The 26,963-nt window shown below is 36.7% G+C and overlaps 1 protein-coding gene across 1 annotated transcript; it reads right to left on the reverse strand.

Annotated features, from left to right (window-relative positions):
* Positions 1-5,182: 5,182 nt before the first annotated feature.
* LOC108245285 (E3 ubiquitin-protein ligase TRIM39-like) lies at positions 5,183-13,652 on the reverse strand. Its single transcript, XM_017432049.3, has 9 exons — positions 13,527-13,652; positions 10,899-11,130; positions 10,706-10,794; positions 10,221-10,356; positions 10,032-10,114; positions 9,594-9,842; positions 9,284-9,428; positions 9,167-9,193; positions 5,183-6,359 (listed from the first exon to the last, which is right to left on the reverse strand). The coding sequence occupies exons 2-9, from the start codon at positions 11,119-11,121 to the stop codon at positions 5,815-5,817; spliced, it is 1,497 nt and encodes a 498-aa protein (XP_017287538.1). The 5' UTR covers positions 11,122-11,130; positions 13,527-13,652; the 3' UTR covers positions 5,183-5,814.
* Between the last annotated feature and the right edge of the window lie 13,311 nt (positions 13,653-26,963).

The raw sequence follows: 26,963 nt of genomic DNA on the forward strand, positions 1-26,963 counted from the left end.
AAACCTAGGACATAAGCAACAACAAAGCACGTGGTTAATACTAAGAGCAAGAGTTCAGGTTAGACGCTGGGGTGGAGAATCTAACCCAGTAGGTTCGATGCTCCAGCGAAGGTCTGATCACCGCCTGCTGCTTAAATCCTGGATGGTCTCATCAGTGGTATGAGGAACACCTGTGGAACAATGATTAGTGGCGCCGCCCAGAGGGCGGAACCAAAACCCAGATCCTCACAATATTTAGTGTTTTGTTTCTGGTTTCTTTTGGTTTTGGTTTATTGTCTTTGTTGTTTTCTTGTTTGTTGCCCGTTTATGTCATCCTTAACTTGTCCTCAGTCAGTACTTGTCTTTCTACCACACCCATCTTCACCTGTCCCTAATTGTAATCACTCACCTGTGCCCACTTCCCCCAATTACCCTCAGCTTTAAAATCTGGTCACTTTCTCCACCTGCTTGCTGATTCATTCTCTCTAGTCTCGCATTGTTCTCGTTCCTTGTCTTGTCTTGCCTTGCCTCGCCTCGGCATGTCTCGTCTCGCCTCGGCTTTTTGTATTGCTTTGGGTTTTTGTTACGTTTAGTTTTGCTGCCCCGTCAGCTTTTTGTTTTGTTTCTTTTTTTTTTTTAAATCAATTTTCGTTTTTATCATGAGTCTGCGCTCTGGGTTCATCTCTTTCTCCACTGACCCGGACAGAGTGCTTACCATAAAACAAGCGTTGACATATTTTCTCTGGTAAAGTTTAGAAAAATAAGGGAGAAAACAGGTCTTATAAATGCTAAATGTGCCCTACATGCATGTGCCTTGGGAGACCTCCATATTTGTACATATTGGTGTGTTCAGGAAGCACTTGTGCATATGTGCATTTATATGTACATTATAATGTTGCTTTTGTTGTTTTGATTCATGTAAATACACTGGTGTGATACCTTAGTATATGTTTTGGTATATGTCTATTATACTTATAGCCCCCCTGGAGAAAACTCCACCAGCCACCACTGCCTTCAATGACAACTTAAGAGTTTTATTGAAAAGTTTTCCGTCTGTTGTTCGGACTGGAAGACTTTGGTCCACAGTATCTGTAAACTGACTGTGTTAGAGCGATTTTTGTTTTAGTTAATGTTGATTAACTACAGGTGTCATGATGGGTGGAAAAGGAGGCAAACCAAGAGCGCAGACTCATTATAAAAAAATTAAAATTTATTTAAAAAAAATAAAAGAAACGAAAATAAAAAGCTGACGGGGCAGCAAAACTAAACGTAACAAAAATCCAAAGCAATACAAAAAGGCGAGGCGAGGAACGAGAACAACGGGAGACAAGAGACAAGATGAGAGGGACAACCAGACAACGCATGAAGCAACAAGCAAACAATGAACTTGCGAGTAAATGGAGGAGATGACCGGGTTTAAAAGACAGAGGATAATTATGGGAAGTGGGCACAGGTGAGTGATAGCAATTGTGGGCAGGTAAGATGGGAGTGGCAGGTAAACAAGTGCTGACTGAGGACAAGTGGATGATGACATAAACGGGCAACAAACAGGAAAACAACAAAGACAATTAACCAAAACCAAAAGAAACCAGAAACAAAACACTAAATACAAAACGAAACACATCGTCAAAACAAAACCTGACAACGGGAGCCATCTTTGTTGAGGTAACTCCAAGAGTTACCGAGTTGTAGATCTACAACCAATAATTACTTTGTGAGAGTTTTATTAAAATTTGTCTTAAGGTTCACAAGATATTTTGCTAGCAGATATACAGACTAACACAAACATAGGCAATCATATAATTGCCTGCCTTTAATGGGAATATAAAATAAATAGTCTTAACTGAATCTATAGTCACACAAGATGCTGCACAGGTGGGTGGCGCTTTAGCCATTGTTTTGGGGCTGGGCAGTCCTTGGAACACAGTGAAAGTAAATGCAGAGAAGGAGCTTTTATCAAGCACATCAAGAAATAAGGTGTGCCTTGTTCTGATTGACCTTTGGGTGTGTCCGTAACTTTTATATGATCAGTAGTAAAATACGAGAAAACAACAAAAACCACAGTGAGAACTACAGAACTACAAAACTACGAAAAAATAAAAAAATAAGTAAATATATATATATATATATATATATATATATATATATATATAGCAAGATCCTACATTTAAGTAATACACCTACAGCCAATATTGTGCCACTGGTAATCATTTCAATCAATCTTCTTGCTTCATACAAACTGATTGAACAAAGCAATGAGCTTTACCAAAGTCTACTGAAGTTATTGTGCAGTTAGTTATAAACAAAATCACTTTGTTTTTCACTTTTCACTGTTTGGTGACACTCTTGAGTTTTGTCACTGCAATAAAATGATGATAAATGGTAAATGAACTGTACTTATATTGTGCCTGTCTAGCCAAAAAGGCCACTCAAAGTGCTTTACAACACAATCTGTGCCCTCATTTACCCATCCTCACTCACTCATACAGCACTCAACTACTGACCAGAAATGATCTTTCAGTTTATGGCTTTATGACAAACATTATAGTTTTTAAGGTATTTTTCATCTAAAATTATTTTTATATCGCAAAATTTAGAAATATCATTGTCTTGATTGAGCTCATTTTTAGTTTTGTTTGGGTTTAAGAGTGTATCTTATGGTTCAGGACTACAAAAGTTTTTTTTCTTACTTTTGATATTTTCTATTTCTTGTTGACAGTAAAAAGATCCACTGAAATATACTTGAAAGAAATAGTTCGACAATGTTCTGTGGAAAGGTTATGAGATAAATAACTAACCTGATGTATATAAGTTTTTTGAACAACCTCAGTTTGAAAAAGGCGGTTTAATTTTGATTGGATTGATGAGTTATTGATGTTAAAAACCAAGAGAACATGACCAAGAGCAAAGTGGAAAACTACTTAAACTGACTCCAAGCTCAAAAAAAGAATACTGTTTATATGTTTAATAATTGTTGATGCTGTTTTCAATAATATTTGAAAGGATTCTACTTATTTGTAAGTGCAGATAGGAACAGCAGCAGCAGCAGCAATCTGTAGCACCTTCTGTGCAACCTGGTGAAACTTTACCATACTATTCAGTCAGAGTAACCAACTAAAAAAAGTGTTTGCAGAAGTAAAGTGTTTGCCTAAATCTCTTTCAAATTAGACGCATGTTGTAATTTTTTAGCAGCATTAGAACCTGTTGACATTTCTTTTAAAATTTAAACTTTTAAATATAAATTTTTATTGGATTTTTACAATCCATTGTAAAAAATGTAAAGAATAATACTTATAAAAGAGTAGCAGGAAAAAAAACATTGCTCCCCCTCAAAAAGAATTTAATTCTATGGTGCAATGTAGTTACTAAAAGTGTTGAACACTTTTATATTGTTTAAATTTTGCTTTCTGTCTTTTTTTCAGTTTTGGCACTTTTAGTTGGCTTTTTATTCAAATGTTTTAAGTCTTAGCCTTTTTGGTACTCTTATTTTGCCTTCTGGTACCATTAGTTTAGTTTAGTCTTTCTTAGCTTGTATAATTTCTGATCTGTTCAGCTGAGGTTTTTAAATCCTAGTTTAGTTTATGTTAGCTTATTATCAGTTTATTATATCTTAGTTTGGTTTTCCTCAGTTTATTTTAGTATGACTTGTTTTACATAAGTTTAGTTTAGCTTTTATATCTCAATTTCCTAGCTTGGTGTTTCATATGTTTATTTTACTTTTTCTCATTTATTTTATTTAGATTATCTTAGCTCATGTTTAAGATAAGTTTAGCTTTTTATATCCTAGTTTCCTAGCTTGGTTTTTCACTGTTTTTTTTACTTCTGCTCATTTATTGCATTATGTTTTTATGATGTAAAGCACTTTGACTGCTTTGAATAAAACTAGTTGAGGAGGTGTGAGCAATTTCACTCTTTTTTATCAAAATGCACAATCTAAATATTATCATCTTGTCATATTTAGGCAGACACAATAGCGACAGGGAGAAAGAAAAAAAATTCTTCACAGTAAGCTTCAGGTTTTAACAGCTGAAGTACAGAGACACTTCTTAAAACTACATGAACATTTGACTGTATCAGAAAGGAATCAAGTGTATAGTGTTTCTAAATCAATAAGTGACATTTAAGGCTTCAGTATTTACTGCCTTATTATTACTCAGGGGCTGTCCCACAGAATAATTACCTTTAGTTCTTTTTGTTAATTTCAGGATGTGAAACACTATTTGTAGAAATGTTCTAAAAACGTAACTTTTTTCTAATCTGAAAACAGCAACAGCCGGTTTTTATGCACTTTTTTGACAACTTCTGTTCAGATGCAACAATGTCTGACACTCCTTACTGGAAGAGAGGATTGGTTATACTTTGCCAGACATGCCTGCCCTTTTTTGTGAAAGTAAAATAATGTCAAATTCCCTTTTTTCTTCACAGATGCAAATACCTTCAGCTCTCAGGAGACAGTAAATATTTGACACTAACTCTGTGAGGCAAAGAGTGCAGAGTTTTGAGAATCCAACGCTTTTTGTCCTGGTAGTTATGTCCATAAATATGGCATGCTTATTCTCTATATGCATTCATAATATCCCGTTTAAATATGGGCAGACTGCACCAGCGCAGAGACATTGTGTGGTTGACAGCCAAGTTGGAGGGCTTTGTAAATTAGATGGATGCACAAAATTCATAATGCCACTTACAAAAATGTGCAAACCTTTAATAAATCCAGGCCTTATAATGATAAAGAAAACCCAAATTTGTTGAATTACATTCCCGCATTAACAAATTCCATGACATTTCTTGTTATACAATAGACTGGATTTTTTTTGTCAAATTTCACAACTCAGATCATGTTATATATTATATATAAATATTATATGATTAAAAAAACTATATGCAAGCGCACTTCTTGGATATTTCCTATTCTGAGTTAAACAACCGATTAAAGATTTTTTTTCTCATGTGTTTTATTGCTGTTATACTTGACTAAAACAGGCAAAAAGATAAGATATCAAAAAGATGATTAGGGTGAATGTGACTTATAATCATTGGAAAACAATAAAAAAAAAACCACTGGGCTCACATTAAATTATGCATTACAGCCACAGATTTGGCATATTTAACAGTTTTATACCAGTATACACAGACACCCAAAAAAAACCCAAAAAAACCCCAATAGTTGTGGCAGCAAAATAACTTCCAGGCACTGTTAGATGATATCACTCAAACAGGTTTATTTATATGTTGTGCACAAAATATAGAGAGCATTAAAGACAATTAAAAATTGACATCAGAGTCCCAGGTCTGAATGGGGAAGCTCAGAATCAAAGCTCTGGCCCCCTAAGGAGGAGTTTGGGGAAAGCAAGTCAGTCTGGTTCCCATGAGGAGAAAATTCAACATCGATCCTATAAACAAGTTAATTCTGTGAGAACCCATGGGACTTGGAATAGAAGTCATAACATAATCAGGACTTATCAACAATAGGTGTTACCCTATTGTAAATTCTTCGATTACAACAGTTACAAACCTTGTTGCCCTATCAACTGAAGCTAAAAAAACTATATGATGATGTTAAAATGATATATATTTAAAACATAGCATGATCCTGACAAAGTAAACCTTATTAAATCATTCTTTTGCATAAAATACTACATCTGAGATAATTTCTTAAACATAAAATTGCGGTCTGAATTACATGATTTATTTTGCTGTACCATTAAAATATGTATAAATGAGAAAACCATTGCTATGTCATAAAATAGAACATTTGTACAGCCCACCCAAACTTGTAAACTTCATATCCTCTGATGTACTCAGCAAACCAGTATGATACACTTTCCATATCCACTACCGCTTTTGCACAGCAGATATAATCAGAGGATCAGTGTTTTTATCATTTACTTTAAGATGTGGACTGAAATATGGGACAATCTCATCTCTAAATGAACACTCAGTAAATGAGAAAATGTGGGACTGATTTGTCACATCATAAAAAGACACAAGACCCTCCTCGTAGTCAACAAACACCCCAACTTTCTGAGGTTTCTGCTTTAGAGAAAGGCTGACAGGTGGTACTGTCAGAGCTGCGTACTTTTTGTCTTCGTAATGAACCGCCACCCAGTAACCATTATCAGAGTTCAATGTGACTATTCCTTTGCGATTTCCTCTGCGATGTGCCACACCCAGATCCCAGCCGGTTTTGTTGTTGACCTCTACCTCCCAGTAAGACTTCCCAGAGGTTATGATGTTGATCCCAAGGACACTGCCGAACATATCAAACCTCTCTGGAGCATCAGGAAGTTTTGACTTCATTCCTTCGTCTCTCACTTTCTTCCTGTCATCTGACAGAACGAGGCACTGATGGGCTGTGGCTGAGTCCAGCTTTACATCCACTGTGGTCAAACAGAAGACAGTTGAACAGACAAAATATTATACAGTACTAATGCTGGTATGAAAGAAGACATCAAAAGATTGGCGGAAAAACGTTAATATGAGTTATGATTAAAAGGTTTCAAAATTACAAGTCATCTAAAGCGTTTGCTAGTATTACCTTTACTGTCACCACTACTGCCATTACCATGGTTTAGACCTCTAAAGGACCTCCTTTTGACTACTTAGAGATGCCTAATTTTGACTTTAGTATAGATGATGGTGATCCAAACAAATATATATATTTTACTCAACAGTGTGAGTATTAATAAAGGCAAAAAGCATTGTCTCTGTCAGACAGAAAACTTGATTCCCCCAAAATGCAACTTTTCAAAAAATAAATCTTTCTTTTCAAATAAATAAACAATGTGATCACAGGTTCACAAGCTCTTTTTTGACACATTTCTTCATTCTTCAGCAAAAAAAAAACTTTTCTTTTTTTTTTTTTCTCTCTCTCTCTGTCTCTCTGTCTCCTGAACTACCCTCCCCCCTTCTCTGCCTCACTGCCCTGCTCTCTTTTCAGAGCCTTTCTTTTGCATATTCTCCAAAATCTTTAAACCATGGATCTGGTCAGCGGGTCTCTCAACACAATTGATCAAATTTTCTCTACGGGTAGTCAGGGTGAAGGAGAGCCCACCTACCCAGATGGGACATTTTTTGCTGGATACACAATGGATTCCTGGAGGAAATGGAATATTGTTTGTCCATCAATTTTTGTCTTTGGAAGAAGATCTTTACATATTTGGGTTTTTGATAACAGGATTTCTGCTGTTTGGATTAGGCAGTTACCTGACTTATTGTCAAATTCGTTTGATGGGTTTGGCGGCCAACAATCAAACTGTGTGGTTACGGGAGCTGAATCGCAAGTTGGATGCAATCCTTTTACATGACTGCAGACTGAGATGCAGTTACGGGACTCATGAATAATATGGGTTACATCTTGGAGGAAGTTGCTCGCTCAAATCAGGCGGAATGGTCCTGGAATTTGGCTGTTAGGATTCGCCATTGAGAAGTATCAGACAAAAACAAGTCTGCCTGACCCAAAACAATTATTGTTTTGTAAATTCTGGCTTCCCTGATGCTGGCCTTGGCTAGCTATCTTCAATTTTATGCAAACAAGATGCTTAGTTTAGTTTATCTTAGCTCATATTTTAGATATTGTTAGATTGTTAGATTCCTAATTGTTGTTTAGGTCAGCTTTAACTTTATTGTAATTTTAGTTTAGTTATCTTAGTAATTCTTAAGTTGGCTGTTAGCGGGCCTTTTGGTACTATAAGTCATGTTGTTCCCTTAGCTTAGCACAGTCATGTTTTGGTTTATGCTAGCTTATTTAGCCTTCCTATACAGTTAGTTTAGTTTATCTTAGCTCATATTTTGACAGTCTTAGCCTAATTGTTGTTTAGGTCAGCTTTAACTTTTATTTAGATTATTTTAGCTACTATTTTACTATTTTAGCTCATGTTTAGATATGTTTAGTTTCATGATTTCATTTAGATTATACTATATTTCATTTAGATTATACATGATTGATCTGTATTTGATTATGATGTTTCTATGATGTTTGCTGTACCTCTGTTTTTGATTATGAATGTTTGACTATGTACCTGCTGTATTTGATTCTGTTGTTGTTTCTGTTGTAAAGCGCTTTGGATCGCCTTGCTGCTGAAAAGTGCTATATAAATAAATTTGACTTCACTTCACTTCACACAAAGTACAGTGAACTAAAAGGATCACTTTAAGCAGAAAAAATACTAGGATGAGGTTCTGTATTACTAAACCTGCTATTTGAGTAATTACTACAAAAACAAAATTTTATCACATTAAATTTGATTAAAAAAGTACATTTATTATCATCATGAAAAATGAGTTATGATATAACTGTAAATATCTGTGCCTGTGTCTGTCTGTTAATGAAATGTCTCATGAATCACTGCATAAAACACAGTTTATCTTGCATGTGTGTTTTTCATTTAGATTATCCCTCATGTTTTAGATATGTTTAGTTTCATGATTTCATTTAGATTCATGATTTCATTTAGATTCATGATTTTATTTAGATTATCTTAGATTTTATTAAGATTATCCCAGCTGACATTTTAGATATTGTTGTGTGTGTTTTCACTCTGTATTTTTGTGTAAAATGTTGTAAAACACTTTGAACCGCCTTGTTGCTGAAAAGTGCTATGTAAATAAATTTGACTTAATTTGACTTGACTACTCAGACCACTATCAGATTGAGGGAGATCCTTGTTTCAAACTCTGGCATGCTTGGCAGTGGGCGATATGCATTCCATTAAGGAATGATTTGATTAAAAACTTGTCACAACTACAATTTTGACTATGGACCATGAAACACATGCAACATTTCTTTTAGTAACATTGTTCCTACAACCAAGAAAAGGTGGCGGGCTGTCTTGTATTATACTATTCACTAAATTTAAATATCAGCAATGAAACTGACCTATTAGATTTTATTTTCTGTAGAAAATTACGCCATAAATAAGTAAACCAGCCCAATGCTAAAAATTTCCAGATTTTGTTTAAACTAATTTGGTCAGGTATCACCACTGATAAATAAAATGAATTAACTACATTCAAAACATATTGAATTAACCTAAACTTAACAAAAAGTAATTATTTCGGGTTTTACTGAATTGTATGTTAATTTTAGTTTCTTTATAAAACAAAAATGCATCTTCATGATATTTAACAATAATATTTTTTTTTTCATAATTTATGATAAAATCTATTTATGTTTGGACATACACACCTGCAAACGCTGGAATCCTCTTAAGCTCTGAGGAAAGAGAGATGCCATGGAAGTGGAAGTTATTAAGATAAAGATCTTAACTCAGAAAAAAAAAAAACTTCAGAAAAATTGGCTCACCAAGGAAAGTCAAGTTTTCTAGTTTCTGCTGCATCTCTTTCATCATGGTAGATGTTGTAGCTCTCAGGGTACCAAAAGAAAATGAGGTGTCGATATTGAATATTTTCCAATCTGTAGACTCATCCAGACCTGATAAAAGAGAAACCTGTGGGTACCAGAGAGAGAAGTAAAACTAACAATAAACAAGAACAATTTGGATAAATCACAATTAAAACATAAATAGGAAAAATCTACAATAAAAAGCTAAAAGGTTAAAATGTTTGTGGTTTATGTTGTGGTAAAAAGAACTGATCCCCAATGGACTTCTCACCTGAAAGTCTGGGTTTTTGTCCAATTCGTCAAGTGAGTCTTTGAGTCTATCAGTTTCTTTTTGCAGCTTGTGTAGCAGATCTTGAGCTTCTCTTTTTACTTTTTGTCTCCTAAGAACAATACATTGTTTTATCAAAATATCTTGTACACTACCACCACAAAAGTTACTTGACTGGTGATTCATTTTCTCCTTTTGCTGGATCACTGTTTCCTGAACAGTGGTTGTTGCTGTCTGCCATGGTTGTTCCACCTAAGTGAGTAAAGCAAACAATAAAAAAAACAATAACATAATACAAAATATAAAACAAGAGTTAAAATTTTAAAAAGTTAATAACTTTTTATGGACAGAATTTCTCAGTGAAACCATGGGGGCTGCACTTTTATAATTTCAAGAAAATCTCCTATTTAAATATTTCTCAAGTCAAGAAAGCTATTATACCTTCAAAGCTTCAGTGGAGAAGTCCAGTCTTCGGCAAGCTTTGTCTGATGAGTTTTGATGAGAGAGCGGTGGAGTCTGAAAGACTGCAGAGAAATAAGTCAGTTTGTCAAAAACAAAGCTGCTTTCAATATTCTCTGTACTGATTTTATTACCATCCTGTTATGAATCAGCACCAGTTAGAAAACCTACATGATTTGTTTGAGTCTTGAAATGGAGTTTGTGTGGTAGGAGGATTCATTTGAGTGGTAAAAACCATTGATGGTCCTGAGACTTGTTGAGGTGCAGGATTCATTTGGTTGATGAGGTTAGGAGACACAAGTGCTTTCTGTCAGAAAGAGGAGAAAATTAATCTAATGCACAGGTGTCAAACTCCATTCCTCGGGGCCGCTGTCCTGCATGTTTTAGATGTGTTCTTGCTTTAAAACACCTGGTTTAAACGGATGACTTGTTGCTATGCTCCTGGAGAACTTGATGATTGGGTGACGACGTAACCAAACCATTTGAATCAGGTGTGTTGGAGCAGAAAAACTTAAAACCTTCAGGACAGCGGCCCTCGAGGCCTGGAGTTTGATACCCCTGATCCAATGGAACTACTACATTTATAGCTCAACATTTTTTTTATCTCAGTCACATGTTCGATCTTTAAGAAGTTTTATGTCTATATAGGATTGTACCTCCTCTTTAAATGAAGTGCTCAGAACTGGCATGTTGTTCTTCTGATTATATTCTCCCCACTGACTCGTCAAGAAGTAGTGTTCACTCTCTGAGATAAGAGTTCACATTGTCAGAGGTTACCACAAAATATACAATAACAACTATCTGTGGTAAAACACAACCGATTCAGCTCTGCAGCTCTGCAGCACTGACCTGGGTTCAGAGCAGTCTTGAAGATGTTGAGGAAAGGGTCTTCAAGTTGAATGGGAGTTGGTAGGAAAGTAATTTTGGGAAGGTAATGGTATTGTTCACTCTTAGGGATCCTCATTCCCTTTGGTGTGCATCCCATCTTCCCCTGGTGAGTTCTCAGGCCCTGGTAGGTCGTCACTTTAGACCAACCGCAACAGCCACAAGTTTGAAGGCTTTTGTTGGACATGTTGATTCTCTAAGGAAGACGTGAGGGTATGAATATGTTTTATATTACTATAGGTAACACAGAAACAGTAAGCGTTTCCATATGTTGAGGATTCAGAACAGAATGAAACACAGAAAGCAATACAAGTTTTTGGTTTGTTTGTTGTGCAATCAATAATAAACCATGGATTTTTATAGTGGTAACACCTGTTTATCAGGTTGTCTCAAAGCTCCTGCCAAGAACATTTTGAGAATTTGAGTGGTAGGTAAAATATATGTTAATTTAAAGTCCCCCATTTAGGTTTTTAGTTGAACAGAAAAATGTAATCATTTCCTACTCCAGGCCATTTTATGCAATGCCAATCTGAATGTTTAGGACAGTGATTTGCTTCCCTCTGGTGGTATTTTATGTGCACCACAGCATGAATTAATTCCTGTTGCAGTTTATAACCAGCCAAACAGAGTCAGGAATATACAAAAGAGTGACTGATGGTGGTGGAGGGCTGATGATTTGGACTTGTTTTGCAGCTGGGCACATTGCTGTCACTGAATCATGTTGACCAAATTGTTCTAGAGTCCAGTGTGAGGCCATCTGTCTGACAGCTTAAGTTTGGACCAAACTGGGTCACGAAATAGAACAATGATCCCAAACACAGCTGCAAATCTACAACGGAACGGCTGAAAAAGAAAAAAAAATCAGGGTTTTGCAAACGTCCTGAACCGCAACCTGATTAAAATGGGATCTTAGGAGAGCTGAGCAAAAACAAATGTCTGCGAACCTGAAAACATTGTAAAGAAGAGTGGGGCAAAATGTTTTCACAACCATGTGAGAGACTGAAAACTACTGAGAGTTAATGCTGATGAATAAGGTTCTACAACCTGCTAGATCATGCGGTGGACTTTGTTTTTTACACACAACCTTTTCAATTTTAGCTTTGTTTTTCTGTAATAAATACTGACACAGTGGAATTTGTTGTGTGCTTTTCTACACTTAAGGTTAGATTTGTTTAATTTTAGAACCATAAAGATCTGATCATTTTCATTATGTCCTGTTTGTTAACCCTAATCCTAATTTATTAACTCTAGCATTTTCTTTTTCCTATGACTGTACTTTATGTGAAAAAAAGATACCAAAAGAATCACACTAAAAACTATTGGAAAAAAATATCTACAGTGTTAAAAGGGAAGTAAAGACCCATTCTTTGCTGCACAAACTCACCTAAAGCAGCTGATATGATACTGTTTGTGCTGGGAGTAAACCTGAAGTGTTTGTTCAGACAAACAAGCTAACACACAGGAGTGTATTTAAGGACACGTGATGACAAAATAAACTAATTTTAGAATTTAAAATGTTCTTTTCTTTTTCTATGCTTTTGACTCCATGTCTCTGAATTGAATAGTGGATTGTGTGGTTCAAGCAAAGTGTAGTTAATTTTTTAAATGATTTATTTTCTTTTGAAAACAATGTGTGTATGTGTTGTTTTATACTAATTTGCCACTGGAGGAGGTAATTTATCTTAATCCTTCAGAGAATCAGATCAGATGTTAGAGTTTTAAATGTGGGCTTATTTATGTTCAGATTGAAACATCATAGCTGTTGGCTTATTTGTGTTGTAGACAAGTTTGATATAATCTCAATACTTTAGTGTGCGATAGTATTTTTAGAAGTATTTGTATGTCATTTGTATTTAGGTCACCAGCTGAGGTGTGCTGAAATGTTTTTCAACATGTTTTTCTGTATATAAAATCTTTCAGTTTCTTTCAATCTTTTCAGTTTTTGTGGAACCGTCTCCAATTTATTCTAGCTTTTTTGCCACAAAATACAAATACAACATTGTGTTACTTTGTTACCCATTTATGAATGATGCAATATTTGTTCTACATAACATAATAAAACAACAAGAGCATTACTTTTTAAACTGCACAACACCATCTTACATCTATCAAAAATATATTTTTCTTAACATTATTGCACACTGAGTGGACTTTGGAAGACAAAGAGGTTCATTGTCTCTGATCTTTGCGTTAGACGCTTGATTTGTTTAACTTAGAATAAAACATGCTCTCTTGAAATTTGAACCTTTGAACCACAGACACACCTCACTTTTTGTTTGTTTTGAGATAATTAGTAACATGGATATGGCTTTAATTTTTTCTTATGGTTGCAAGCTGTCGTATAAATTTCCTTTCTTCTAATACTCAGACACTTGTAGTTTTCAGGCAAATTTGCTAAAAGTATTCTTGAAAAAGTTGTTGTTAAAAAAGGCTTTCATTTGTTTTGTTTTTATTTTCTTTTATAAACCAGAGCAGTCTCATACATGATAAAATAAAAATTGGAAAATTTCAGTTTTGATTTTTTTGGCAGCGTTAAATCTCATAAAATAAAAAGTTCCTATTAAGAACAGAGTAAAGAGTGCAGAGTCCTACCTTGTGCTTCACGTCGATGCACTTCTGTTTTTTTTTATTTTCGTTTCTCCTTTTTGCCTCTCCCTCTGCTGCCCTCTGAACGCTTTCAGTTTCATTTCAGCACAAACATGCACACAAAGAAAGTCTTGCGAAAAAATATTTTCCTGCACCACTAATTTTAGTAGCGTTCCTGGACATGTCAAAACACGACATGAATCTTTTATTTTTCTCATTTGCAAAGAGATATAAACAAGACTGAAAACAGGGTTGTTCTTCTTCAGAAATTTAAAGGCATGCTACATACAAAAATGAGGCAGGTTACATATTTGTAAGTTTTACTTTAAAGAAAAACAGGCTTTTAAGAGAGCTCAAGGGAAAAACATATCAATAAAATATTTGAAAACAATCTTTAAAAAAAAAAAGAATAGGAAAGCAAAATAGTAAAAGTCTTGTGCAAAAGTCACTGGTCATAATTTAATGGAATCAACGTGGTGTTAAAACAAGCAAAATATTATTTGACACAGCTATGATAAATTGAATTCAATTACATTCAGTTTAAAAACACTACATTGATCCCAGAGGGAAATTAAATGTTGTTGTAACTATTATTCTTCAAGGTTCTTCAAAGAGTTGCTGTAGATTCTGATGGCTATGGGCAGAAAGGATCTCCTGTAGCCTCCGACTGAAGACACTCTGTTGTTGTATAATAGTCTCATGAAGAGGATGCTCAGGGTTTTCCATAATTTTCTTGATTTTATGTAGAATCCTCCTTTTCACCATCATCTTCAGAGGTTCCACAGTAGCCCCAAGAACAGAACCAGCCTTCTTTATCAGGTTGTTGAGCCTTTTTAGGTCCCTGGCTCTGATGCTGCTGCTCCCTCAACAGATGGTGGCAGATAAGATCACACTCTCAACAACAGACTTATAGAAGATATGAAGTATCTTGTTGCAAACTCTAAAGGATCTAAGCTTCAACAAGAAGTACCGTCTGCTCTGTCCCTTCTTGTAGATGGCTTCACTGTTGAGTCTCCAGTCCAGTCTGTTGTCTAGATGAACACCAAGGTATTTATATTCCTCAACCACCTCCATTTCTTCTCCCATGATGGTAATAGGGTTTGGTCTGACCCTGTTTCTCTTAAAATCTACAATCATCTCCTTTGTTTTGTTCACATTCAAGATGAGATGATGATCTCTGTACTCAGCTTCTTGTCCATCTCTGATACACCCGACAACTGCAGAGTCATCTGAGTATTTCTGTAGATGACAGGAGTCTGACTTGTGCTGGAAGTCTGAAGTGTACAGAGTGAAAAGGAATGGTGAGAGTACAGTCCCCTGTGGTGCTCCTGTGCTGCTGACCACCTGGTTAGACACACAGTACTTCAGTCCCACAAGCTGTGGTCTGTTTGTCAGGTAGTCATTGATCCAGGCGATTGTTGAGGCCTCCACCTGAGTTTTCTGGAGTTTCTGACAAAGCAGATCAGGCTGAATTGTATTAAATGCACTGGAGAAAAAAATACATCTTTATCAAAAGTTTTTATTACACTGCCACATCTCTCAATTATAGTAAACAACCCAATCAGGCAGTGACTCTCCATGTTGATTTTGGAGTTAAAGGTACAATAGTAAATCTAGAAATGTGACTGTCTTGGTGATCTGTGTTAAGAATAAAACCAGGTTGTAGAGAGGCAAATAGTTGATGTACTGTGTCTCCTCACAGCCATTTTACATGTTATTTACTTGCTACTAAACTGTATTTGTCCAGCCTTTTTAAAAAATATATAGCAACCTTTTGTCGTTGCTTCCAATTTCTTTGTTATTTTGTATGTACTTGTTGCTTACATTATTTATCTCTGTGCTCATTTTGGATCTTTCTTTCTTGTTACTTTCTTCTAATTTGTTACATTTTTTTATGATATAATGTTTCAAACCTTTCTGCAGTTATTTTCCATCCCTTTGGGGTCATCTTGCATATTGACAGTTTACATTGTGGAATGTTTGTCTCAGTTTGGGGAATTTAACAAGCATTTCACTTAAATGCTTCAATAATTGTTTCTTTTATGTTTGTCTACTTTTCTTGCATATTTTTACATATTTCTGAAGTAGATTTTTTTCACTCTCTATTTTTCCACTTTTTTGGACTATTTTGTATTTTTGTAACCAGTGTGCACCCTTTTCGGTCACATTATGAAATAAAATAGCAGATCGCTGCTAGCTAACAACTGGCTTTGAATATTTTGATTTGGTTTTAGACTAATACTAAGAGGCTACAGAATAAGCTAAAAATGTCAGAATTTGGGTTTTCTTTGTGTTCTTTGTATTGGGCTTATTGTTTCTTTTTTTTGTTGTCTTCATGTTTTGTCTCATCTCTGTGCCTTTGTCATCACTCACTTCTCCTCAGTATATCTATCGTTTGCCCGTCACGCCAATCTACACCTGCTCCTAGTTTTGTAATCATCTCACCTGTGCCCACTTCCCCTGATTACCTCCTGTGCTTAAAACCTGGTCACCTCCCCACTTGTCGCTGGTCCGTTGTCGCTTTCGAGGGCTGTCTGGTCCATCTATCATTTGCCTCTCATGTCAGCTCGTGTTCGGTTTTGATTTTTGTTATGTTTAGTTTTGCTGCCACGTCAGCCTTTGTTTTGTGTTTACTTTAATAAATGAGTTTCTCTCCTGAAGCTTGCCATGAGTCTGCGCTCTGGGTTCGCCTCCTTCTCCTGCCAAACTGACAAAAAAGGACTAACACACATTTATTTATTATTCATTTGTGATAATAACAGCTGACCCGGTGTTAATATCAGATACTTTTTTTTTAATTTTTTCACATCTATGTCATCAGGATGGTACAAATTTAATAAAGAATTAGCTAATTTTTCTAGCATGAATCTCTTCTTTCTGATTTTATGTGTTACATTAAACCCTGTAGTTTTCTTGTTCCTGAACATCATTTTTCCAAAGGTTACAAATTTTTAATCACATAAAAAAGTATAAAAAAAGAAAGAACAGCATCACTAATATCCAGAACTATTGTTTAATAACTAAGATGATTAGATAATCTAAAAATACACCTTCCTTGTACTTCTCAAATATTTATGGTTTTGCTTTCAGAGAAAAGAGAAACATGTTGTTGTCAAAGCTGTATATCATTTGCCTTCATAATGAAGCAATATGAGTTCAGTAACAGTTTCCTCTTGAGGTTCACCACACCCAGAAACCAACCAGTCTGATTGCTAACGCCCCATCTCAGTAAAAACCGCTGGAGGTGAAACTGATGTTTGGCAGCTGGTCTGAGAGCAGAAGACAAGAGGATCTCTGTTGTAATTCAAACAGCTAACCAGCTAACATTAGCAACTACCCATCACCACAGACTTAATGGTAAATGGACTGTATTTATAATAGCACCTGTCTAGCAAATCAGACTACTCACTTTACACAATCTATTCCCTCATTCCCCGACTACACACACTCATACAGCACTGAGTTTCTACAAAGTTAATATGACTAAATCATTCTGTGGAGACTAGCCAGTACTTTAGATAACATTCATACACCAATGGGGCACATCAGAGGCAGTGAGGGTTCAGTGCTTGCCCAAGGGTACTTCAACATGTGACTCCTGCCAGGAATCAAACCTCCAACTTTCTCATTAAAAGACATCTGCTCTAACCACTAAACCACAGTAGCCCAAATCAATTAATGTTAATATGCTTAGTTACAATTTAAAGATTTATTTTAAACCCTTTTGAGATGAAAGGTTCTGAACAACTGACAAAAGCAGAAAAACAATGTCCACAAATATGTTCCAAAAATCTGCTCGGTAACAGCTCTAAACACCATGCAGCTACCAATTTGAGGCACCCAACAACAGCTGCGAAAAAGAGGAAGCAGACTGTCTCTTTCGTCCATGATCCTGTGTAACGCAAGGTCACTCCGCAACAAGATAGATGAACTCTGACTTCTAGCGAGTATGTTTTGAGTTCCAGAAGACGTGTCATGCTGATCATAGAAACCTGACTGCACCCCAAATTCACAGACAGTTGTGTTGAAGTAGAGGGATTCTCACATTTACACCTTGATAGGAGCGAGCTGTGAGGTAAGAGCACAGAGGGCAGGGTCTGCCTGTATGTCAATGACAGATGGTGCAGACACTACTCTGTGAGAGCTTAGATTTGCAATCCAGACGTGGATCTATTGTGTGTGCGAGTTTTAGGCCTTTCTAGCTTTCCCGTGAGTTCAGCAACATTATTATTATTTTTCCACTTAGGCTCCTCCTGGGGCCAGTAACTTTTGGGCTGCATCACTGGCAGCAGACTGCAGCCCAAATATAACATAAACAGATGAAAAACTAAGCTAGGAAATTAGGATGTAAAAAGCTAAACTAAATTTATCTACAACAAGTCATACTAAGTCATACTAAAATAAACTGAGGAAAACCAAACTAAGATATAATAAACTGATAATAAGCTAATAGAAACTAAACTAGGATTTAAAAACCTCAGCTGAACAGGTCAGAAATGATACAAGTTAAGATAGACTAAACTAATGGTATCAGTATTAGTAAAAAGCGTTCATATAAACTGCTAAACAGCTTTACCTTTCATACACACTAGTGAAAAGCTTTCATACATACTGGTGGAAACATGTTCAAAAGCTAGAAGTTGTTAGATGATATCATCACCTAATTTGCATATTTGGTGATGTTGATCAGGCTGTAGGAGAGAGGAATATCAATGTTGGCAAGAAAAAAAAATGAAAACCACTTGAAATGTGTTTGGAATTACAAATTAACTTCATTAAATAATTTTATAACTTTATTGCATTGGCTGATCCCACACTACATAAATCAGTTTTGTTAGAATATCAAATTACACCAAAAGGCAGTTTTGTGTTGTGGAATTGCCAGCTCTACATTCAACCCTCCTCTTTTATCCGGGGTTGCAACCACAGTGTCAGAATTAACAGATTTGTCAAACAATGAGCAGTCTGGCAACAGCCAGACACTAGGAGGCGGTTTAGCAGAAGGTAAGTGACTTTATTTACAAGGTGGTGGGTATTTGCAGGTTGAGGCAGGTAAGTGACCAGGTGAGTAGCTTTCTGGATTGGTTGGAGGCAGACAGGCAGCAGCACAGAAACAGGTTTGGTGAGTGGCTCTCCTTCTGGTTTTTCAGGCGGGCAGGAGATGATCGTCCAAGTCAACTCGAGGTGATGGTACACACAATAGAACAAACAGGTAAGTAAAGCTCAGGCAAGATTCAACCACTCAGATAGCTAAGACTGCTATACCCAAGAGTAAGCGATGCTTCAGCGAGGATCTGATCTTCAGGGAAGCCTTATAAATCCAGGGAGCTGATTACCAGGAACCAGTTGCAGCTGCGGGTGATAGACTGCCAGCCAATCAGGGAAAACAGGAGCAAACAGGTGACAACAAACACAAAATGCCTCACACAGGGATATATATCAGTGCAACAGAGTCAGCGAAAAAACTATATATTCACAATTATATTTACATCATATTTGCATCCCGCTTTGTAATCCAGGATGGAATCAGAGGCAGCTTTGCACACGAATGATTCATTTGCAAAGTGGACATGCAGGGGTGCAACTACATACTTTGAGGGGTATGCAGACACACATTACAGCCCCACCCCACCCCACCCCACCCACCCACACACTTTTTTTCACCTTTTTATGTAAATAAATTGTATTTATTCATGGACTTATAAAATACAATACCTGATATTGGATTTGGCCCATCAGAACATTTCTGTGGATTATTCTCAACCATGAACTGCCTCAATGAGTCCCCCACTTCCTGTGGTGAAGGCTATTCAGATGGATTTCCTGAGTAAGATCTTGCCCCAACCCTCTCCTCTGCACCTCTCTGTTCCTCTCCCTCATCCTCACCCTCATCCTCCTCCTCATCATCATCATCATCATCATCTTCACCTCTCTTGTCCACTTTCTCCTCTGTGGTGTTGGTCTTGCCATGTCTACCTGCACTAATTTTCCCAAACTGACACAGGTTGGAACAGTTTCTCCAGAGAATGGACCGTACTTCTGTGTTACTAGAGTTCAAAGACAGAGTTTTTCCTGAAAGAGTTATGATCGGGTATTTGAGCTTTAATGTGAGAGCCTATGTTCCACCTCCTCTCAGATGCTACAAATGTCAAAGATATGGACATGTTACTAATGTTTGTAAAGGGAAACAAAGATGTGGTAGGTGTGGAGGTGAACATCCTCATGGTGAGTGTGGGAACAGCCCTGTTAAATACTGTAACTGTGATGGAAATCATACTGCAGCATATGCAGGGTGTGTGATAAGAAAACAGGCAGCTTTAATTTTAAGTTCAACAACTTAAAATGGAAAAGAAAATTACATATGCAGAAGCAGTGAAAGAGGTAAAGAGTTATGAAACTGTTTCAGAAACAACTTTCAGAGGAAAGAGAGTTGTAGAAAATAGCCAAAGTAATGTTACTTTGGAAAAATTGATTCCATTCCTCGCATACATTATAAACTGTTCAGAGCAACTAGCAGTAACTGGGCCAATATTAAAGGACATTGTGAAAATCATCCTCCACATGTTACTCTCCAACCCTGCCACTAAAAAGAAAAAAAAAAAAAAAATACTAGTTTTGGGTGGATAATTCAGGATAAAGTAACTAATGTAGGAATAAATAACTTCCAAATTAGTTCTGAGGTAACTATTCCAATTATTCTACCATGGATATTTGGACAGATTTCAGTTGATTTATGTTTGGTGAAACGGGAGAATATTAGTAAGTAGTGAGGTGATAAAATACATAGGAAGGGAATATACAGAATATGTACAGATTTATACAGATGCTTTCAAAAATGATAAACAACAGAGTAGGTATATCTTTTGTAATCCCAGATTTAAATATTGTTAAAAACAAAAGAATAACAGATCATTTAACAGTATAGGAGAAGAAATGACAATATTAATGGCTTTAGAGTGGATTGAAGAAGTTAGGGAGAAGAAGGTCATAATTTGTTCAGACTAGTGGTGCTCTAACAAGTATTAAGGAGATGCATTCAGAATTGAGACAAGATATTATATTGGATATAGCTAACACAGTTTTCAGGATTAGAAATTATGGGGTAGAGGTGAAATTAGTATGAATCCCTGCTCATATTGGGATTCTAGGAAACAAATTAGCTGATAGTTTTGCCAAAAGTGCTACAAAAAAGAATGGTGTTGAACTAAATGTTAAAGTAAGCAAAAATGAGGTTAAAAGGACAGTAAAAGTGTATTTTAAGGAGAAATGGCAAGAGCAATGGAATAGAGGAGAGAATGTTAGGTTTTACTATAGTATTCAGAAAAAAGCTGGGGATTTTAGGAAGTGTAATAGAATTAAGAAAGACGAAGACATTTTATCGAGGATGAGATTTGGTCATACAGGTTTAAATAGTACTCTTAGAATAATCAATAAACATGATCCTGGATGTTGGATATTGTGGACAAATGGAAACAGTTTAACACATTTTTTGAATTGCAGTAAATATACATGTGAAAGGGAGGAATTAATTAGGAATTCAAGTAATAATAAAGCTAAATGGGAGATAAGGGAACTTCTGCGGAGATCATCAGAGAATGTAATCTGCTAACTAAATATTTAGCTCGGACCTAAATATTTAGCTTGGAAATGAAATGTTTAGGTAATATGCAAATTCCTTGCCGAAAAGCATAAGTGGAGTATAAAAATAATAAATAAATACATATTGCTGCTCATGTATTTTTAATAAATTGAATCTTTGGTAGTGTATCAATGTGTCATATAACATACCAGAGATGGACAACCATTGTGGACAAGTGTCCTTTTTTATTTGTTTCTTGTTAAAAAAGAATTTTCCAGAAGATATCAGCTACATAAAAACCTTTAGTGAGAAACTTGTTCAGAAGCAACAACCCTGGCGGTCAGCTTAGCAGGGAAAGAGCTAAATAGATAGGTAAAGATATTAAAGGCTGCTGGGGTATTTTTTATTTTTATTTATTTTATTTTTTTGTTAGTTTGTTTTACTTAATAGAAAATATATAGATACATATAGAATTACTCTTGATCAGATTTTGTCTACAATAAAAAAAACAGGTCTGTTTTGACAAAAACCCAGCCTCTGTATGTTAAGTGCCCAAACATTTTGGGTAGTCAGAATAGAAAAATAATTTAAAATTTTTCTTTTCCTCTTTACAGGTGTACATAGTGAATTACAGTAGGTCAACCACCAACACAGGCTCATCTTCTTCATCTTATTTCCCCTTTGGTTGGATTACTTTGTCTTGGATTTTGTTAGTTGAAAACATCTGTGCCAGATCCTTCACCTGAAAAATATTGTAAAAAATTTAAACAAACTAGAACAAATGTTAGCCAGTTTTTTGATTCTGTGGAACTGCAGAGATAACAAAATCTGAATCAACCTAATTGTGTTAATTGAGTGCACCTGTGAAGGTGTCAGTTAAAGAATACATGTGGTGTTTAACAGAAAATTACCGTCCTATACTTGGCTTGTCTGGGTTGACTTGTACTTTTATCTATCCCAGGGATTTTAACTAACTACTAATTAATATGTTCACTCCATTTCATGTTGCAGCCTATCAAGTCAAGTTGTAAAACAGTACAGTAAAGGAAGTCGATTACAAAATGATGTTTCACCTTCAAACCTGAGGAAAAACCTGGGAGCTGTGTCTCTTCAAGTGCTGCAAGAAAAAAAGTAACAATACTGTAAATCTTTTTTATCAATTTAATAGTTTATATTAGTCACTAAAATGACATACGTACGTAATTTGTTTTCATCATTGGTTGTGGCTTTTGATGCACCAGGATTTGATTTGTTGCAAGCACTTTTTGGATGTGTTATCTTCTGTGAGAAAAAAAAATAGATAATGGTTTAAAAAACTAAAAGCATTTTAATACAACAATAAAAAAATGTTTTTGCAAATACATAAAATTAAGTAAACAATTTGATGGCTTTTCTTCATTTTATGCCAGCCATGTTTTACTGTCCAGGAGGAAAGTACAGGTACCCCTCTCTGACACTTTTCAGCTGCTCTTGGGGGATCCCAAGGCATTCCCAGGTCAAAGAGGTTACAATCCTTCCAGTGAGTTCTGGGTCTGCCCTGGGGTCACTTCCCAGTGGGATGAGCCTAGAAACCCTCCAGAGATAGGCATCTAGGAGGTATTTTAATCAGATGCCCAAACCACCTCAGCTGACTCATTTACATACAAATAAACAGCAGAGCTCCCCATGGATGACGGAGCTCCTCAATCTATCTCTAAAGCTGAGCCCAACAACCCTTCTGTGTAAGCTCATCTCATCCACTTGTATCTTGGGTCATGTACTTTCAGTAAGGATCCACACCTCAGGACCATAGGTGAGGGTTGGAACATAGACAGACCAGTAACATTTGAGCTTTGCCTTTTGGTTCAGCTCACTTTCTAGTATGACAGACTGGAGCAATGCCCTCATTACTGCTGATGAAGCCTAAATCTGTCTTTCCATCTCTAAATCCATCCTGCCATCTTTTTAAAATTGAGAACCATGGCCTCAAACTTAAAAAGAGCTGACTTTCATCCTAGCTGCTTCCCATTGGCTGTGAACCTCCCCAGTGCACACTGAAGGTCAGAGCTTGAAGATGCCAAAAAAATTGGCAAAAAGCAGAGACAAGACTCTGAGGTTCCCAAACCTGACACCCTCCTCTTCAATACTGTGACATGAGATTCTGTCCATGAACACAACAAATGATCAGAGCCCTGGCACAGTTCAACCTGCAATGGGAACAAACTTAACTTTGTGTGGAGCAAGTGGACACAGCTCTTGCTTTGGTTATACAAGGACCAAATAGCCCTTAAAAGCACCCTATATCTCTAAAGCACCCCCACAAATTTTTTGAGGAACATGGTCATAAGCCTTCTCCAGATTCACAAAACACATGTAGACTGAAGAGTCAAACTCTCATAAGTCCATAAGAACTCTGCAAGGGGGAAGATCCAGTCCATTGTTCTATGACCTGTGTGGAGGTATGGCCTGGAGACCATGAATGCATCACAGAAGTGCCTGTTTCTCATTGGCTCTAGAGCTATCTGACATCATACAAAGGGGCCTTGCTGACCCATCTGACATCACATTGTTTGCCTTCTGGTTGAACTTCCGCATCTGTCGGTACTGTACGTTAGGAAAGAGGAGCTTTTTACCATCTTATTAAACTTTTTAGTAATTTATATTTCCTGTCACCATGTAACAGCCGCAGGCAAAGCGCTCGTGAATGCTGCCCAAAGGACATTTGATCTCTTTCACGGTAAGGAGTTTCCCTATTTTCCGTTAGTTAGCTTAGCTTCAGCTCAACCTCCATTGTTTTGATAGGCCGCCAGTAGAAGTTTGCCTGGTCTCCATTGTCATAGGAGCTTCATTTTTGGGCACAAGTGGTAAGTGTAATGCTCATTTTTATCAGTTTTTAAATTTAACTTTTTAACATTATTTATTCTTGCTCAGATGCTGCTGTTTGCCCCTTTGCAGCAGGCTTCTTGCCTGTTGTCCCGCATCGGATTTGTTTATGACGCCCAGCTTCAACTGAAGTTCTCGCTGATGCTGCTCTGTGTGCATCCAGTCTTCTTCTGTGGCCCTGTTGGTTCATCTCGGCTTCAGGACAGAGCATTGAACGCACTAAGCCTACTGCTGCTGGGCCACCTGTCGTAGTCTGGACTGAACTGTTTTTAATCTTTTTGATTTAGGTTCATTCATGAGTATGAATGCTTTGTAAGTTTTCTCATTTCTTTTGTGTTTGTGACAGGGCCGTGCCAGCTCTTGGTGTTGGTGGTGGACCAGAAGAAGTTGGTTTTTGCTTGCTGTGTTTTTGTTTAGGCCACTACTGTTTTCTGCCCTGCAATCCCAGAGTTGAGCTGCTGAACTGTCTAGTGTGTGTGAGTGATTGTGGTTTCAACTTAATACTGCTCTTCCTGAATCTGAGGATCAACAATCAGTCATTGCTTCCCTTCAAATATCTTGCTTTGTATCCTATTTTTTTTTTAAAACAAGATTAACTGTTTTATAATTGTAATTGTATAATTATAATTTCTACAACACTGTTAACTCTGTGAGTGTTTATGACTTCTTTCACCTCTTTCTCTGCCAAGTTCTTCTTTTTCTTGGCGTCACATTCTAGATTTATTCAGAATTCAATATAATTAGACACTGGCTGCCTCCACTCTTTGTTTCAGTGTTCCCTCCACCCAGTCGACATCTGGTTGGTACCTGTCATTGGCTTGGATGAGGTGCTTCAGCACTGCAGATCCTGCTCTCCTTGGGGTAAACCTGCACAACCTGTGGCCTCTGAGCCACACTCCTCAGACATAGACTGCTGTGGACCTGCCGGTTATCCCCTGGACTGGATTGGTAAATGCCAGATCATAGGGAATAAAACTTATACCCTGAAGGATTTCTTCTTTTCACAGGGATTGGATTTTTCTCTGTGTGACCAAAACATGGTTAAGTGTTTGTGAGTCCAGCGTTTTCACTGAGCTTTTACCACAAGATTGCTGCTATTTTAACCTCCTGTGAACATTGGGCAAAGGAAGAGGAATAGTGTCTGTATATAATGCAGTTTTAAATGTAAGGAGCTATCACTATCGTCTTTATTCACCAGCTTTGAACTGGGTTACTATCACACAGTGCTGTCTGCTATCAGCATCCTAAGTACAGGGACTGTATTAATGATTTTTCTTCATATCACACAAAAGCACAGACACACACTGGATCTGGCTGTCCTTTGGTTTACCTGTTTTTAACCTGGAGATTGGAGATGCACTGTTTTCTGATCACATGCCTGTAGTATTTGAAGTACCCCTTGCTAAAAGTACTATAATCAAACCTCTTGCTACTGCTCGGCTCTGCCTCATCATTAACCCTTCCACTGCTGCTCAGTTCTCATCAGTTTTTATTCAGAGATGTGTCACTCCACAGTTTTAATGCAACAAAATGAAGGAACTTAGTTCTTGGTTTCACTCTACCTGCCAGTCTGTTATGAATACTGTTGCTCCTTTAAAGAGCAGGCAGCTTAATTTTACCACAAAACTGAAAGATGCCAAAAGAAAATATCTCTGAGGTTATTTTGTCAAACACCCATAAACTACGTTTTATTTAAAACTATTGACTCTTTAATCCTCCACAAACTGTTTGTGTGGAGGCCTCTGTGCTCTGTGAACTTTTTCTTCACTTTTTCATTATTAACAAAGTCAGAACCATAAGGGCTGTAATTTCACCTCCTGCCTGTGACTCATCAATACATGTTCCTGCTTGTGGAGTTGTTGACAGGTTTGAACCTGTGTCTTTTCTTCATGAAACAATTAGTAATCTGAAGCCATCAGGTTCTCTTAATGATCCTGTCCCTTCTTGACTTTAAATAATTTTTTCTCACTCTAGAACCATTTACACTTAAACTTTTCAACAGCACCCTGTCCTTCACTGTGGGCCCTAATCATTTTAAAGATGCAGTAGTGCAACCTCTCATTTAAAAGACCTGGACTGGATTTCACAAGTTTTACAAATTTTAGGCCCATTTCTAAACTTTATTTTATCTCCAAAGCCCTTGAGAAAATAGTTATTCTTCTTTCTTGAGGAGAATAGCATTCTTGACGTATTTCCGTATGGTTTTATAACCCTCCGCAGCACTTAATTGCCTATTTTAAGTTTTTGACGATATATTTTTAGCTACAGACTCTAGTGACTGTGTCATCCTTGTGCTTTTAGATTTAATAGCTGCATTTAACAGTTTAACGTTTAGAGCAGTGGGTGGGAATCAGGGACATTGCTCTGGAGTGGTTCAGGTCGTATTTAGTAAATGAAACATTCTGTGTCAGCCTTGGTGGGTCAGTATCCTCGTTTGCTCTTCTTTCTTGTGGAGTCTCACAAGGCTCGGTTTTAGGAACTTTTCCTTTCCTTTCCTGAGTTCCTCTAATTTTAATTAAGAAAGAAAAAATACAACTACCTTTAGTAGAAGTTTCCCAATACAAGCAGAAACAAGTTTGCAAAAAATAATAAGGGGTTATTCCAACCAAACTCCTCTCCTTTAAATACTATCTAAGAGTGAGTTGAATCCTTAGATATAAAGTCTCCAATACCTGTGACAGTTTATGATTTTCTCTGTGACCAAGTTTCTCCTTTGGCTGAGCTGCGGTTTCCTGCGCTGAAAACATCTGAGCCAGTTCCTTCACCTGAAACATGTGTCACATTTAATGAAACTGTTTGACGATTGTTGTTTTCCATCGCAGGAAGTTTGTTTAGATTAAGAAACTACTGTACCTTCATGCCAGTAGAAGAATCAGGCCAGACAGCTTCAAACACTGTTGAGACCAGCAACACTCATTTCTTTTTTCTTTTTCATAGTTACAATATTCAACGTTTTGAGCTGAATCACACTGATACATACATGATGTTGGAGCCTCCTTCTG

Source organism: Kryptolebias marmoratus, linkage group LG7, assembly GCF_001649575.2.
Source record: "Kryptolebias marmoratus isolate JLee-2015 linkage group LG7, ASM164957v2, whole genome shotgun sequence".
In the NCBI taxonomy this organism is placed as follows: domain Eukaryota; kingdom Metazoa; phylum Chordata; class Actinopteri; order Cyprinodontiformes; family Rivulidae; genus Kryptolebias; species Kryptolebias marmoratus.

Excerpts from the sequence above, each read along its gene's own strand:
- LOC108245285 (XM_017432049.3), bottom strand. The coding sequence starts at position 11,121 with ATGTCCAACAAAAGCCTTCAAACTTGTGGCTGTTGCGGTTGGTCTAAA. Across the intron at positions 10,357-10,705 it reads GCACTTCATTTAAAGAGGAG|AAAGCACTTGTGTCTCCTAA; the intron begins GTACAATCCTAT and ends TCTTTCTGACAG. Across the intron at positions 10,115-10,220 it reads TCAAGACTCAAACAAATCAT|TCTTTCAGACTCCACCGCTC; the intron begins GTAGGTTTTCTA and ends ATTTCTCTGCAG.